This window comes from Bubalus bubalis, chromosome 3 (genome assembly GCF_019923935.1).
Source record: "Bubalus bubalis isolate 160015118507 breed Murrah chromosome 3, NDDB_SH_1, whole genome shotgun sequence".
NCBI lineage: Eukaryota > Metazoa > Chordata > Mammalia > Artiodactyla > Bovidae > Bubalus > Bubalus bubalis.
The window spans coordinates 49,846,437-49,861,647 of record NC_059159.1 but is presented as its reverse complement, the minus strand read 5'-3'; the positions used below and the strand labels follow the sequence as shown (position 1 = coordinate 49,861,647).

Genomic DNA, 15,211 nt, shown 5'->3' with positions numbered 1-15,211 from the left:
AGGAGAATATGCATTTTAAATTCTGATAGATGTTGTAAAATTGCCTCAAAAAGGCTGCTGTATTTTCCATTACTGAAGATTGCCTGTTTTAGAGGTGAAAAATGATGTTTTTTCATCTCAATTTGCTTGTATTAGAATGAGATTCAATATATTTTCATATAACCATTGAGTATTTGTGTTTTTTTCTGTCAAGTGCCTATTAATGTTTTGCCCATTTTTCAACAGCATTATTTTTGTTCTTTACTTGTGAGAGCTCTTTATATCTTAAGGAAGATAGTGCTTTTACTGTTCTACACATTCTTTATAGTCACTGCATTACTTTGGTAACCTCATTGGGATTCACTTTTTCCTTCTTGCTGATGTAGGAGATCCTTCCTGAGGCCCCTGCCAATGCCCACCTGAAGGACTTGGATGAAGAAATCTTTGATGATGATGACTTTTATCACCAGGTATGATTTTTACACTCTTTTCTTTTGTTATAAATCAGGCTTTAGCATTTTAAGACACCTGATAGAATTCTGTGACCTAAAGGTAGCTATCTTACTTCAGAAGGATAGAGTCAGACAGGGTTTCTGAACGTGTACTCAGAATTGACTTGCTGTGTAGTTCTAGATGTGTTACTTTGGTTTTATATTTTTCCTTCTGAAATGAAAATAGCTACAGCTTCTTTGTTAGTTGTTATAGTGTGTAAGTTATTGTAGAATAGTTTCAGTGTCTTTGCATCAGGTGACTTATTCTCTCTCAGCCACTTTTGATGATGTTCCTGGAGGATTTATTTTTTGTTTGGTTTCTTGTCCTGTTACTAGTAGGTAAGGACATGGAGTTGAAAGGCCAGGATCCCAGAATTCTTGAATTGTGCTTCTGCTTCTGTCATATTACATCTCTTCTCTTAAAACTTTCTTGTGTGTGTGCATGTTCAAATCAGTCAGGTACGTATTGAGGTTGCCTGCCACTGTTGATTATAATAATAGTGTAGTGCTTTGAAAACAGAAGGAATTGCTAGAGGTTGAAATCTAGTCCAGTTCTCAGTGTCTCCTCACAGTCATTCCCCCTGTTCTTGCCCTGCCCCTGCCATCTGCTGTCGTGCTGATCTTTCTGATGACGGTTGTACCATCTAGGTAGACTAAACATCTGGGCTATTCTAAAGAACTAAAATAATTTCCTCTAATCCTGGGTCTCTTATCAGTCATACTTCTTAATGAAACGTGCTGTAGGCTGTCCCCTCTCTAGCTCTGGAGAGTCAGGGATGCTGTTCAGTTTTGGTTGAGTCATTATTTGTCACAATGATCCTTGTTAACTTTTATGGAAGACTTTTCAAATGCTTGTTGGAGGTGTAGTCGTAATGACAGTCCTGTGCAGTATATGGAAGTATGAAGGAAGGAACGCAGGAAAACTGTACTGTGAAGAAAGTAGAAAAAGTGATTCTGTATTGAGGAAACCTCTGGTTTTGCCCTAAAAAAGAGAGAGAGATTTTTTTAAAATTAATCTTGCTGTTCACTCTAATGTTCCATAAAATTATTGCTGTGCATCTTAAAAGTAATGATGAGAGGGTGGAGGCAAGAGGATTGGTGTGTGGCCCCAGGTGTTCCCAGTCAGAGGTCTTGATTCTTTTTTCCTGTTTTTCTATTATAATGTCCATTTGTCAGAAGAGTGGGGAACTCTGTTTTGCTCTAGAATGTCTAAGAGAGTACCCGACATGGGATATAATGCTGTGTGAATGTGTGAGATCATGGGAGACAATCCAAAATGTTCCAGTCTTCACTAATTGAAGTGTACATTGTTCGATAGAAAGTGCATCATAAATTAAATAGACCTAATGAAATAAACTGAAATTACTGGGGGAAGCTGCTTCCACTGGCAATCCTTAGTCTGGAAGATTTTTTTTTTTTTTGGCCTGGAGGTCTGCTTAAAAAGAAATAGCATTACTTGATTGGCCCTTCATCCCAATTAATAATTTTAACTTCGATAAATTCTGATTTCAGTTATGACTAGTCACATCTTCGCTTTTCCCCTTGCTGGTTAATTGGGGTGCTGGGGTTAATCTAAATTAAAACTTAAACTAATAGAGGTCAGCAAGGCAGCTGAAACACCTGAGTGAAACAAATGGGGCTGCCAGGCACAACTTTATCTTGGCTGTTTCCCAAGAGGGAAGTGGCAGCAAATTGGAGTTGTTTCAGCCTTCTGTAAAGGTGAATGATGGGTGGCACTTGTTAATGTACAGCATCTCCGGAAGCATTCCAGATTGTTTGCTGCCGCACCAACTGCTGCCATGCACGCACAGTCAGTAGGAGCTGGACCAGTTGCCAACATCTGGCAGCACAGCAAGGAATGGGTGCAAGGCTTGAAACCCCGCAGATTCTAAATATGGTGCTTAGAAGTGTGCAGGCTTTAATCACTTACCACTCTTTGGCAGCAGGCTACGACAGCTTATCCCAGCCTCGTACATCACAGTCGACATCTGCTGAGCCGCCAGGCAGCTGCACATTCATTTTCTTTTCTTGCCTTTTCTCTTTGCCTCCTATTCCTCTTCTTCTTCGCACTAACCCCCCACTTCCCCTCCCCCCAACCCCATCCCCCGCCTGCCTTCAGTTTTCCTCCCCCTCCCCCAATATGCTTCTTGGGAGAGATGATCTGTAAAGATTACCGCTTCATTGTGTGCAAGTAATTGTGGTGATGCCAGGCCCTTGACAGACACAACGTAGCACCTGTTCTGCTGACCTGGTTAATTTCTTCTGTTGAGTGGGATTTACCAGAGATTGGAGCTGAAGCCAATTCAATGATAAGGCTAAAGAAAATGGCTGTATGTTTTCTGTCACCTCCCAATTAAATTGGCTTCATAAAGTGCTTTCCTTTATTTGTCAGGGTAGTAAGCCTGAGCTAAGTGTTGCATTCAGAAGTGGTACAATGTATTACAATGGGCTGTGAGTTTTCATTTGTGTTTTTTGATGCGGTGGGTTGTTTGGAAGAGCTTGGTGGTGAATATAATAACGTTTTGCCTTTTTTTTTTTTTTTAACCATACTTGAAGCCAGACTCTTTGGGTCCATGTTTTGTAAGGAAGAGATTATAGCCACGTTGAATTTTAATGTTTCATTGTAAGGGTTTAAAGGCTTACTTGGTTAAGTCATGTGTCTCGAGGCTGTGTAAATGCCCTCACCACCGAGAATGGTGTTCAGGGTCAGAATACATACACTCTCACTCTTTGTTTCATAATGGGCCTTAAATCACTATGACTTAAAAAATATGTCTGTGTTATTTAATAAAGGTACATGCGAGTGTGTATGTGTATGTATAAGCAAATACATATGGAGTAAGGAGAGGACTGGAGAGTATCAGATACTGTAATGGTACTTTTTTTGAGCTGATAAGAACCTCACAATAATGAGTCCCTGAGACATTAAGTAACTTACTGAAAGTCACATACTAGTACTCGATCCAAGATTTTTAGGCCAAGCCCTGTTCTTCCCATGTTTCTTAAATATTTCATTTGTGAGCCACAGGAAGACTTCACTATAGTATTATGCTTTTCATTTTGTAAATAACTGAGCTCCATTTTCTTAGAACCAGAAGAAACATTATGTTGTGTTAGAAAGTAATTTTTTTCTCCCTTTGAAGGCAAATGATTTATTGAACTCCTGGTTTCTTAACAATTCTAATGAAAAAAATTAACCTTCTGGTTGTGTTCCTGGTTTGTTTGGAGTTGCTGAAAGCCCAGAGTATGCCCAGTGGTGATGATTTTAGGAGGGAAACTGTTCACAGGCTTCAAACGTTGCTGAGTTCTCACTCGCTGGTAGGATCAGCTCGCATCTGGCTCAGTTGTTGTTAGAGTTCATCCCTAGAGATTATTTCATAAAATATGAAGGTTACAAATGACCATGATGGAAGGGCTATGTTTTCAGTGTCTATTGTTCATTTTCATGATCCCGTTTGCAACTTTTTTTTTTGACATTAAGTGCTTTTAAGGTTGGAGAAGGCTATGGCACCCCACTCCAGTACTTTTGCCTAGAAAATCCCATGGACGGAGGAGCCCGGTAGGCTGCAGTCCATGGGGTCGCTAGAGTCGGACACGACTGAGCGACTTCACTTTCACTTTTCACTTTCATGCATTGGAGAAGGAAATGGCAACCTACTCCAGTGTCCTTGCCTGGAGAATCCCAGGGACGGGGGAGCCTGGTGGGCTGCCGTCTATGGGGTCACACAGAGTCGGACACGACTGAAGCGACTTAGCAGCAGCAGCTTTTAAGGTATGTTGTCTATATTGCCATTTAAAGTTGATTTTTGACTCGATAGGCCTGAGTTCTCAAAGAACGGAGGGAGGACTAATGTTTACTGAACACTAGTAACCTGCCAGTTCCTGGACTGATTAGACGGGTACTTGACTCCTGTCTTCATTTCATCCTCCCAGGATTCCCAGGTTGAGCTATGACTGTACTTAGTAATAAGCTATAAAGTGACTGTAAAGTGACTGAGTTTTTTTTAAAGCATTTAAAAAAAAAATTTTTTTTTTTTTAAAGCATTTAAAAAAAAAAATTTTTTTTTTTAATTAATTATCGCTGCCCACAGGCTTTCTCTAGTTGCAGTGAGCGGGAGCTGCTCCCCAGCTGTGGTGTGTGGACTCCTTGCGGTGGCTCCTGGTACTGAGCACAGGCTCTGAGTGTACAGGCTTCAGCTGCGGTGTGTGGCCTCTGGAGCGCGGGCTCGCTGGCGGTGGCGCCCCGGCAAGTGACTGGGTTTGTTCTTTTCATAGCCGAGACCTCAAATTAGTTTCTTGTCACCTCATGAGGTATTTTGCTCTGAAAGGACTAATTGAGCTTAGATATTGACGGGTCGATACCTGGATTTCTGAGGGTTCATTAGGGTTTCATATGTTGCTTCTAACTCTGTTTAGTTTTGATCTGGTTTGTCCTGTCACTTTGAATTTAACCAAGAGCATCTGGAGAAAGGCATAATAGATTCTGTTCTTTTGATGACCACTTTGATGGGTTAAATTTCTCCTTTCATCTGCCATCAGGACATGTCTATAGCTGACCCTGCCACATGCTGGACGTATGTGTCTAAGACATTTGATAATGTCATAAACAAGTAATTACTAATGCAGTGAACTATTAAAAGTCCATAATGTTAAGAAATAGAGAAGAGGCAAGCTTTCTGACAGGGTGGTTTACTTTAGTTAAATTGGTGAGTGATTAATATGGATGGCTGATAGGGTGGCTTTAATTGTATGCATTTAGATTGTAGTGTGAATAAGGGATGTGTAAGGCCATTCCTATGGTTAACGGCCATAAATGTTCTTGCTGGCCTGTGTCTTTCCAGTGGTTCGGTTGATGGCTGAGAATATGCTTTAAAGTTTGATTGGAACCTACTCCTTTTAATTTGTTGCTGGAAAACAGATCTGTTCAGAGCAGTATTTCATTTTTAGTTTGACTTTGAGATGTTGCTGCTATTTGAGATGTGGATAGTGTTTCTTAAAAGTTTGATAAAATTTATTACATGTATATCTTCTTGGTGACTTTAGAGAGGATGTATATATGAAGTGCAAAATTTTGAAAACTGAAATTATGGCTGAAGTTAGAGCAGAGAGTTAATCAGTTAGGTTTCTTAAGATGTAATAAAGGAGTTAAAAAAACAAACCCCAAACCAATATCAATGTCTAATTAAACCCCAGTTTTAATAATTACAAGATTATGTTTTGAATCTATGCAAGAATTTTATTTGAGATACATTCTAGTTTCTGTGTTGCCATTGTCTGTCTGTCAGTGTTTAGTCCCAAAGATAGTATCAGTATTGGCATTTGATAGCTAGCGTGGGCTTGCTATTATGGAGCCTGCACACACAAAAGCCACATTTTAAATGCAAGGTCGAGAAATTTCATCAAACAGCAGCGTCAAGGGAAGGCACACACGACTGGCCCTCATTTCTTTCAGTTCTCGTGCTTTAAAAAAACACCGGAGCATGACTTTGGTTCTAACTGCTTTGTGTAGACAAAGGTAAAACCTCAGAACAAAGCCTAAAACAGGCTGCATTTGATGGAGCCAGCTAGGAAAGAAAGAAGAATTGGCCTCAAACCATCGAAGAAACTTTTCAAATGCAAGTGGTCCCGTGGTAGTTTACTAGGCAAATATGTGGCCAAAATTGCCTTTTCTATACTCATGTTAAACCCAGTGTGAGCTGGTTAAGTGTCAGCTAGACACAGGATTCCAGCAGTGTTTGAGTAGACTCCAGTGAAGAGTTTGGCACTTTAGAAATGGGGGCACTACCTGTTAACTGGGCCTGGTGTCGTCTTATTTTTAAATTATATTCAGTGTATGTAGCTCCTTAAAGCTTTACTTTAAAAGTAAATTATAGGGACAGTGACTTAGCATAAAAGGGGAAGTTAATAAACAGCTTTAAAAATTATGTGTATTGTAGATCTAGCATAGAACCTAATTGCTCTGAAGTTAGATAGTGTCTCTGAAAATTGTCCATTCCAAACTGTCTTTCTACTGGAGCCTAGGGGACTAGGGTAGGATCGTCTCGTCTTTAGACACTGAAATCCAGGTGGTGTTTGTCCCCGTTTGATTTTCTTATTTCTTATTCACTTATGTGTGGCTGCCCTGGGTCTTGGCTGCGGTGCATGGCTTCTCTTCAGCAGCTTCTCCAGTTGTGGGGCCGCGGGGTCTGGTGTGGGGGCTTTAGTAGTTGCAGCATGCCGGCTCAGTAGTTGTGGCGCATGGGTTTAGTTGCTCTGAGGCATGTGGGATCTTCCCCGACCAGGGATTGAACCTGTGTCCCTTGAATTGGCAGGCAGATTCTTGACCACCAGCAAAGTCCTGACTTGCTAGCATATTACGCTGCCTTTTGACCTGATACACTTAAAAGTCCATTTGAGTGTTTTCTTTTCAGATTCATAACTGTTTAGGAAACTGAAGATCCAGAGTGTATGTTCATACTGTGACAGTTCACGTGTGTCACTTTCATGCGGTTATGTGCTTCATTCACTAATTGCTATACCAGATGCTGGGTTTACAAAGACTAATAAGACAAACCCCTGCCCGAGGAATTTGTCATCTAATGAGAGCAAAAGTGAAAGTCTTAGTCACTCAGTCATGTCTGACTCTTTACAACCCCATGGACTGTAGCCCGCCAGGTTCCTCTGCAGGCAAGAATACAAGAGTGGGTAGCCATTCCCTTCTCCAGGGGATCTTCCCAACCCAGGGATGGAACCTGGGTCTCCTGGATTGCAGGTGGATTCTTTAAGGTCTGAGCCACCAGGGGGAGTCCTAACAAGAGCAGAATTCTCAATTTTGTAGTCAGATAGCTCCTCTTTCAGAGTATGACTTTAATAAAATTTAAATGAAGAAAATAAATGGTGCACAAGAGCAATCAGGTCCTTGATATGAAAACATACATGTAGCTAAGACTGAGCTCCCAATGCAGGGGGCCTGGGTTCGATCCCTGGTCAGAGAACTGGATCCTACATGCCGAACTAAGAGTTCACATTCCACAACTAAAATTCCTTCATGCCACAGCTAAGACCTGGCACAGCCAAATAAATAAATAATGTTTAAACAAAACAAAACCATGTAGTTCTGTAGTGCTGTCTTATCACAAATGTACCTCACATACTTGTTGGCACACAGGTTTTTCTCTCAACAGACTCCTAATTCCTAAAGTCATGTCTCAGTAACCTGTAAAAGACCCTGAGACATGCCGTTAGATATAAACTCTGAATAATATTATAAATTCACTATTTTCCAAGAATTTAGTGATTTTTCGAAGCCAGTATTGCGAATCTGATATCCACTGAAACTTATTTCAGGTTAGAGGAGCCTTCAGGGAGATACTGCTTTGGGGAAGATCCCTGATCTTCCCCTTGCTTACAGAAAGTAATAATAAAACCTTCCTGCTCCCGGCCGGGGGTGAAGGGGAGTGGAGGGGAAAGCATTCAGGTTGGTGATGCGTATTTAAAGGTTCATTTTTCCGTAGTCTACCTCTGTGTATTTTTTTTTAATTTTCTGTAATAAAAAGTTGAGAAGAAAAGTCTTTCAGATTTCTTTCTTCCTTCCATTAATTGATTCAGCAAATATGTGAATATCAACTATGTATTTATCGAGTAACTGTTGCTCTAGGCTGTGCTATCTGATGTAGTAGCCACTGGCCACATGTAGCTATTTAAATTTCAGTTGTAGCTAATTAATTAAAGTTGAAAATTCAGTCTGTCAGTCATGCTAGTTACATATCAAGAGCTGTAGCCACATGTGCTAGGGGCTATTGTACTGGACAATGCAAATAGCGAACATTTACATCATCACAGAGGCTTCCCAGGTGGCTCAGTGGTAAAGAATCCACCTGCCAATACCAGAGACTTGGGTTCAATCCCTGGGTCAGAAAGTGCCCCAGGAGAAGGAAATGCCAACCCACTCTAGTATTCTTGCCTGGGAAATCCCATGGACAGAGGATCCTGGCAGGCCACAGTCCGTGGGGTCACAAAGAGTCAGACAGGACTGAGCACACACACACACATCATCACAGAAAGGTCTGTTGGAGCTCTGTGAGGGGCTGGAACAAAGCAAAGGCCTGCCCTCTGACTTAGAAACTTTCAGTCTTAGAAACAGGATGATACTGCAGTGGAAAACAGTAAAACTGGGTATGGATGACGGGGTCTAGGACAGCGACAGGATGATTACTGTTTTCAGGTAGGATGGTCAGGAGATTCAGTGATACTTGAGCAGAGCCCTGAGGGCAGTGCATACCAGACCATGAAAGTTCTGGGGGAAAGGGAATGGCGAGTGCAAAGGCTCCAAGGCCCTGCCGAGGCTAGCGTGTTCTAGGGAATAGGGAGGCCTGCGCCCCCGGGGTGGGGTAGGTAAGAAAGAGTGGGATAGGAGAGCCATAAGTCAGAGCTTTAATGGGAGGCCAGGTCCTGAAGGAACTTGTAGGCCATCCTAAGGCTTTGGCTTTCACTAGGAAGCCACTGGAGAGTTTTGAACAGAGGAGTCACATGATTGGACTAATATTTTTGAAGCATCACTCTGATGTGTTGAGAATAAATTTTAAGGAGACAAACAGGAAACAGGAGGCTCTCGTGATAGTCAGGCAAGAGATGGCAGTAGCTGGGACTGCGATGTTTTAGAGGGAGTGCTGACAAGTGGCTGGACTCTGAATTTATGCTGAAAGTTGAACTGATGGGTTTGGCTGATGGATTGTGTGTGCAGTGTGGGAAGAGAGGGATCTAGGATGACTTTAGGGATTTTGGTCTGAGCAGTTGGATGGATGAAGTTGCTATTTACCGAACTGGGGACAAACAGTGAGAGAAGCTAGTTTGGAGAAGGAATCGGAACTCAGCTTCGGTTACACTAGATTCCACACCCTGCCCCACCCTGACCCCATGGACCTATGCTGACTTTAATTATTTTTATTCCAAATTGGTTATATTAAGCTATCACTGAAGTAGTCATAGGAAATTGTTGAGGAGGTAGTTATGTATATAATTTTGGAGTTCATGAAGAGGTCTGAACTGAAGGGATGAATCTGAGAGCATATAGATTGTATTTAATACCATATATAGATTGTATATCTAATACCAAATATAGATTGTATCAGCATATAGATTGTATTTAATACCATGAGACTGGATGAGATCACCTAGGGATTGAAAATGGAGAGAAAAAAAGAAAGAGATGCAAAGCCCACATCCTGGGGCATTCAACATTTTGAGGTTGGGGAGATGAAGAGGATCTAGTATAGGTGTTGGAGAAGGTGAGAGAGAATAAAGGAAGAGTGATTTCCCAGGTTTCGTATCAAAGTGATTCAAGGAGGAGGAAATCCAGTATCATCCTGATACCAAAACCAGGCAAAAATATCACAGGGAAAGAAAACTACCGACCAATATCTCTAATGAATAGAGATACAAAAGTCAGCAATCTACTAGCAAACTCACTCCAGCAACACATAGGCAAGAATACTGGAGTGGGTTGCCACGCCCTCCTCCAAGGGATCTTCCCAACCCAGGGATCGAACCTGGGTCTCCCACATTGCAGGCGGATTCTTTACTGTCCGAGCCACCAGGAAAGCCCCCCCACCCCCCGCCCCCCCCCCCCCAAAAAATTATATACCATAACTAAGTGGGATTTAGCCCAGGAATTCAAGATTGTTTTAACATCAAAAATCAGTTAATGTAATCAAATGTTATAAGGGCCAAAAACATGATCATCTCAATAGATGCAGAAAATTGTTTGACACCCTTTCATGATAAACACTCAACAAATAGGGATGGAAGAGGATTCCTTACCTATTAAAGAACATCTGTGAAAACCCGTAACTAACATCCTATTCAGTGGTGAAAGACAGAAAACTTTCCCCAAAGATTAGAAGTAAGGCAAGGATGCTCTTGCCACTAATATTCAACATTGTACTGGAGTAAATTAGCAAGGGCAGTTAGAAAGAAATAAAAGGCATCTAAGTTGGAAAAGAAGAAGTAAAAGTATCTCTTATTTGCAGTTGCCATGATCCTATATATAGAAATACCAAAGAAGCCACCAGAAAACTACTCAATCATGAATTGCAGGATACAGAATAAACACAAAAAAATCAGTTGTGTCTCTGTACACCAGCAGTAAGCAATCTGAAAAGTTAAGAAAGCTATTCCATTTACAATAGCATCCAGAAGAGGAAAATACCCGAGAATAAATTTAACCAAGGAGGTAAAAGACTTACATTGTTGTGTGTGTGTGTGTGTGTGTGTGTGTGTGTGTGTGTGTGTGCGCGCGCGCGCGTGCTCAGTCATATCCAACTCTTTGTGACCCCATGGACTGTAGCCTACCAGGCTCCTCTGTCCATGGAATGTTTCCAGGCAAGAGTACTGGAGCAGGTTGGCGTTTCCTACTCCAGGGGATCTTCCCAGCCCAGGGTCTGAACCTGTGTCTCTTGCATCTCCTGCATTGGCAGGCAGATTCTTTACCATTGGTGCCACCTGTGAAGCCCAAAGACCTGTATGCAAAAAGTTGTAAACTTTGCTGGGGGAAAAAAAAAAAAAAAAAAACTTTGCTGAAATAAATTTTAAAAGACCTAGATAAATGGAAAGCCATCCCATTTCATGGATTAGAAAAATTCTAATTTATGGATTAGAAGACTTAAGTATTGTTAAAATGACAGTACTCCTCAATTGATATACAGATTCAACTCAATCTCTATCAGAATCCCAGCTATCTTTCTGCTGAAAGTGATGAGCAGATCCTAAAATTGATATGGAAATACAAAAGACCCAGTATAGCCAAAGCAATCTTGAAAAAGATCAAAGTTGGAGGACTCATAGTTCCTAATTTCAAAACTTATTACAAAGCTATAGTCATCAAGATGTTGTGGTACTGGTATAAGGTTAGGTATATAGATCAATAGAATACGGTTGAGAATTCAGAAATAAACCTTTACAGTTATGGTCAATTGATTTTCAACAGGGGTGCCAAGACAGCAGTGAGAAGTCTTTATAACAAATAATGCTAGGACAACCGGATACCCACTTGCAGAAGAGTGAAGTTAGAGCCCTCTCTCATTCCTACGCGAAGATTAACTCTTAAGTTGATATATACCTACACACAAGAGACAGAACTATAAAACTTTTAGAAAAAAACACAGGAATAAGTCTTCATGACCTCGGGTTAGGAAATAGTTTCTTAAATATGACAACAAAAGCACAAGTGACAAAACAGAATAAAAACAGATACGTTGGACTTCATCGAAATTGAAAACTTTTGAGCTGCAAGAGGTCCTACCGGAAAAGTGAAAAGACCCACAGAGTGGGAGAAAATATTTTTACATCGTCTATCTGATAAAGGACTGGTATCTAGAATATATAAAGAACTCTTAAACTCAATAATAAAAGCAAATAACCTACTAAAAAATGGCGAATGATCTGAATAACCATTTCTCCAAAGAAGGTATTTAAACGACTAGTAAGATGCTCACCGTTACTAGTCTTTGGGGAAATACAAATCAGAACCACAGTGAAGACTACTTTGATCACTAGGATAGCTATGATCAAAAAGAACAGATGAGAACAAGTTTGGGGAGAATATGGAGAATCTGGAACCCTCATACACTGTTGGTAGAAATATAAATTGGCGCAGCCTCTATGGAAAACAGTTTGGTAGTTCCTCAGGTCAACCATAGAGTTACCATACGACCCAGCAGTTCTGCTCTGAGGTTTACACCCAAAAGAAATGAAAATCATATGTCCACACAAAAACTTGTACAAGAATATCTGTAGCGTTATTCATAATAGCCATAAAGGAAACAACCCAAGTGACCATCAACTGATAAACAAAACATGGTATATCCATACAATAAATACTATTCAATCATAAAGAGGATGAAGGACTGAAACTTGTAACATGGATAAACTTTTGAGAACATTATGGTAAGTTAAGTGAAACAAGAGAGTCATAGACCATATCTGTATGATTTATTAAATGCTCCGAATAGGCACACTTTATAGAAGCGAGGAAGTGGATAGGTGGTTGCCTAGGGCTGGCAATATTGGGGGTGAAATGGGAGTAGCTGATGAAAAAAAAAGCCTGTCTTTTGACAGTGATGAAAATATTCTGAAATTGATTGTGATGATGGTTGCACACCTCAGTGAATATACAGAACCATTGACTCATAGTTTAAATTGGTGAGCTCTATTGTATGTGCTTTTTATCTGAATAAGGGGTTTTTTTCTGTTAAAGAAAAGAGCGACATACTGTGTTGAATGTTGCAGATAGGTCAAATAAGGTAAGGAGTGAGAACTGGCTATTTGGTTCAGCAATGTGGAAGCCATTGGGACCTTCACAGAAACTGTTTTGTTCGAGTGTTGAAGCAGGTTCAAGAGAGAATGGAGGGAGAAAAGTTGGAGGCGGCATAGACAGTCTGGAGAAAGCTTGCCCTAAAGGGGAGAAATGGTCAGCAGGGGTCAGGAGTGGGTTTCTTGTTTGGGTTTCAGGTAGATGTCCTCTGTATGTTGCTTTTGTTGTTGTCCATTTGTTTATTTTTTAGGCTGTGCAGGGTCTTTGTTGCTGTACACAGGCTTCTCGTCTTGGAGCGTGGGCTCTAGAGCCCACAGCCTCAGTAGTGGCAGCCCTCAGGCTTAGCTGCTTGTGGGATCTTGGTTCCCCAATCAGGGATCCTGTATACTGTTTTCTGATGGAAATGATCCCGTAGAGGGCATCATGCACGTTTCAGGAAGGAGGTGAGAGTGGCTGCTGCTGTGTACACAGGTAGAGAGGGGTTGGTCTCATGGGCAGCTCTTGTGTAGGTATGGGCGTGAGGACAGAGTGTAGGAACTCTTGTTCCCAAGGAGCTATGGGGAGGGTAGTATGTGAGGTTCTTACCTGAGTGCAGGGTCTGGAGGTTTGAGAAAAGAGAAGATACGGCAGAGTCTTCGAGCAGAGCAGGAGAGTGTAATTGGGAACACTGGAGACCTGCATAAGGTTAGTGGAACCAGTTCAGTCCATCTTGTTTGTTTCTACACTCATTGCAGCCATATGGATGCGGTACTGAGATTTAACAAGCAAATACAGGTACATAATCCCTCACCTGCAATTCTGACACTGAACACTTACAGTATTGAGCTTGTTTGTTTTTGTAAGTTTGGTGGCAACATCTGAATGGTTCTGAAGCCATATTAACCTATGAAAGTGAAAGTCATTCAGCCGTGTCCGACTCTTTGTGACCCCATAGACTATACAGAATTCTCCAGGCCAGAATACTGGAGTGGGTAGCCTTTGCCTTCTCCAGGGGATCTTCCCAACCCAGAGATTGAACCTAGGTCTCCCCCACTGCAGGCAGATTATGTACCAACTGAACTACTAGGGAAGCCTGCGTATTAACCTGTGAGGCTTTATTTATCCCACTAGGTGGGGATACTCATGTATTTTGCTGCAGAGGTGTTGATGTGTTTGACTTTGGGGTGCTGCCCCAGGCTTCGCTGGGGCATTTATGGTGCATATACTGTATCATCAGCTTCCCCCAAATCCCAAAAGCTCTGAATTCCAGGACATATCAGTCCCCGAGGGACCGTATGGCATACAGACCGTGGATCTGTATGACCAAGGGACAGCACAAAGCAGACTTGAGGGCATTTACCAGAAGTGACCGTCCTGGTGGATGGTGGCATCGCATGCCCATAAGTATGGAGAGAGGCGAGCATGTGAGGAGGAGCGGGGGAGGCATGCTGAAAAGGCCGCAGGATCAATGGGCTATTGATCTGAGCTGGGAGGAATACTGGAGTCTGCAGGCTAAAGGGAGAATCCTGGAAGGAGAGGCTGAGGTTTGTTTCCTCTGGGCTTTTAATCCTTAGAGGACATAATGCAGAATATAGGTAAGCACTGCACTCTTGGTTCCTTGTAAAGCCTTTTTAGCAAAATAGTCCCTAGTTCTGAACGACTTCCTCTTCATTCTTTCAATACAAATCTTACATAGCATAGTGTCATTATACAATAGAATACCATATAATGCCCAGAAATAGTCAGTGATTGATCTAGTATCCAAAAGGATGTATAACCCCTCTCCTCACCTTTTATTTTATAGATAGGAAAAAAAAAAAAAAATATATATATATATATACACACACACACACACGTACACGCACACGCACACACGCACACACCAGGACATCTATCCGTTTACCAGGAGACAGAATCCTGGAAATGGGGCTGTGGGAAATTCTAAACAATAGCACTCCTGGTACCTTGTCCCTTTTGGTATAGATTAGGAGGAATGGCTTAATGCAGTCACTTAATCCTTGTAAAAAATTTTTTATGTATGGGAAAAAGAAAGGAAAAGCAAGTTCTTTAGCAGTCAAATTGCCTAATTCTCTCTCTGTCTTCACATATCAGAGCTGAATACTGGTAATGATTTACTTACACTTATAGTTAATAATTAGACATTGGGAGACACCATATATCATGCCTAATGGAATATATAAGGTCTGATGAGAAAGTTTTCTGTTTTGACTAATAAATTTTAACCCAAATGGCCAGGCCTGGTGAAATATTACGGCCTTCGAAATATTTTAGAACTTGTGCTGAGGAAACAGTGTGAATTTCCTCAGCGAATGAATTTATCATCCCTTCCAAATCACAGGCCTTAGCTCCAGCTGTGGAGTGGAGGCACGAAGCAACGCTGAATCAGAAAGTGGAAAAACTAATCAAATCCTTAAAAGACTGAGGGCAGTGAGGCAGAGTTAAGGCTGACTTC

The 15,211-nt window shown here is 41.4% G+C and overlaps 1 protein-coding gene across 3 annotated transcripts in view; it reads left to right on the top strand.

Annotated features, from left to right (window-relative positions):
• Positions 1-15,211, top strand: part of AATF (apoptosis antagonizing transcription factor) — a 105,727-nt gene that overhangs the window by 44,900 nt on the left and 45,616 nt on the right. For all 3 annotated transcript variants that reach the window (XM_044939576.2, XM_006065485.4, XR_003108039.3), the window contains exon 8: positions 366-449. In XM_044939576.2, coding sequence (XP_044795511.2) covers positions 366-449 — 84 coding nt within the window. The remainder of the gene's footprint in view (positions 1-365; positions 450-15,211) is intronic.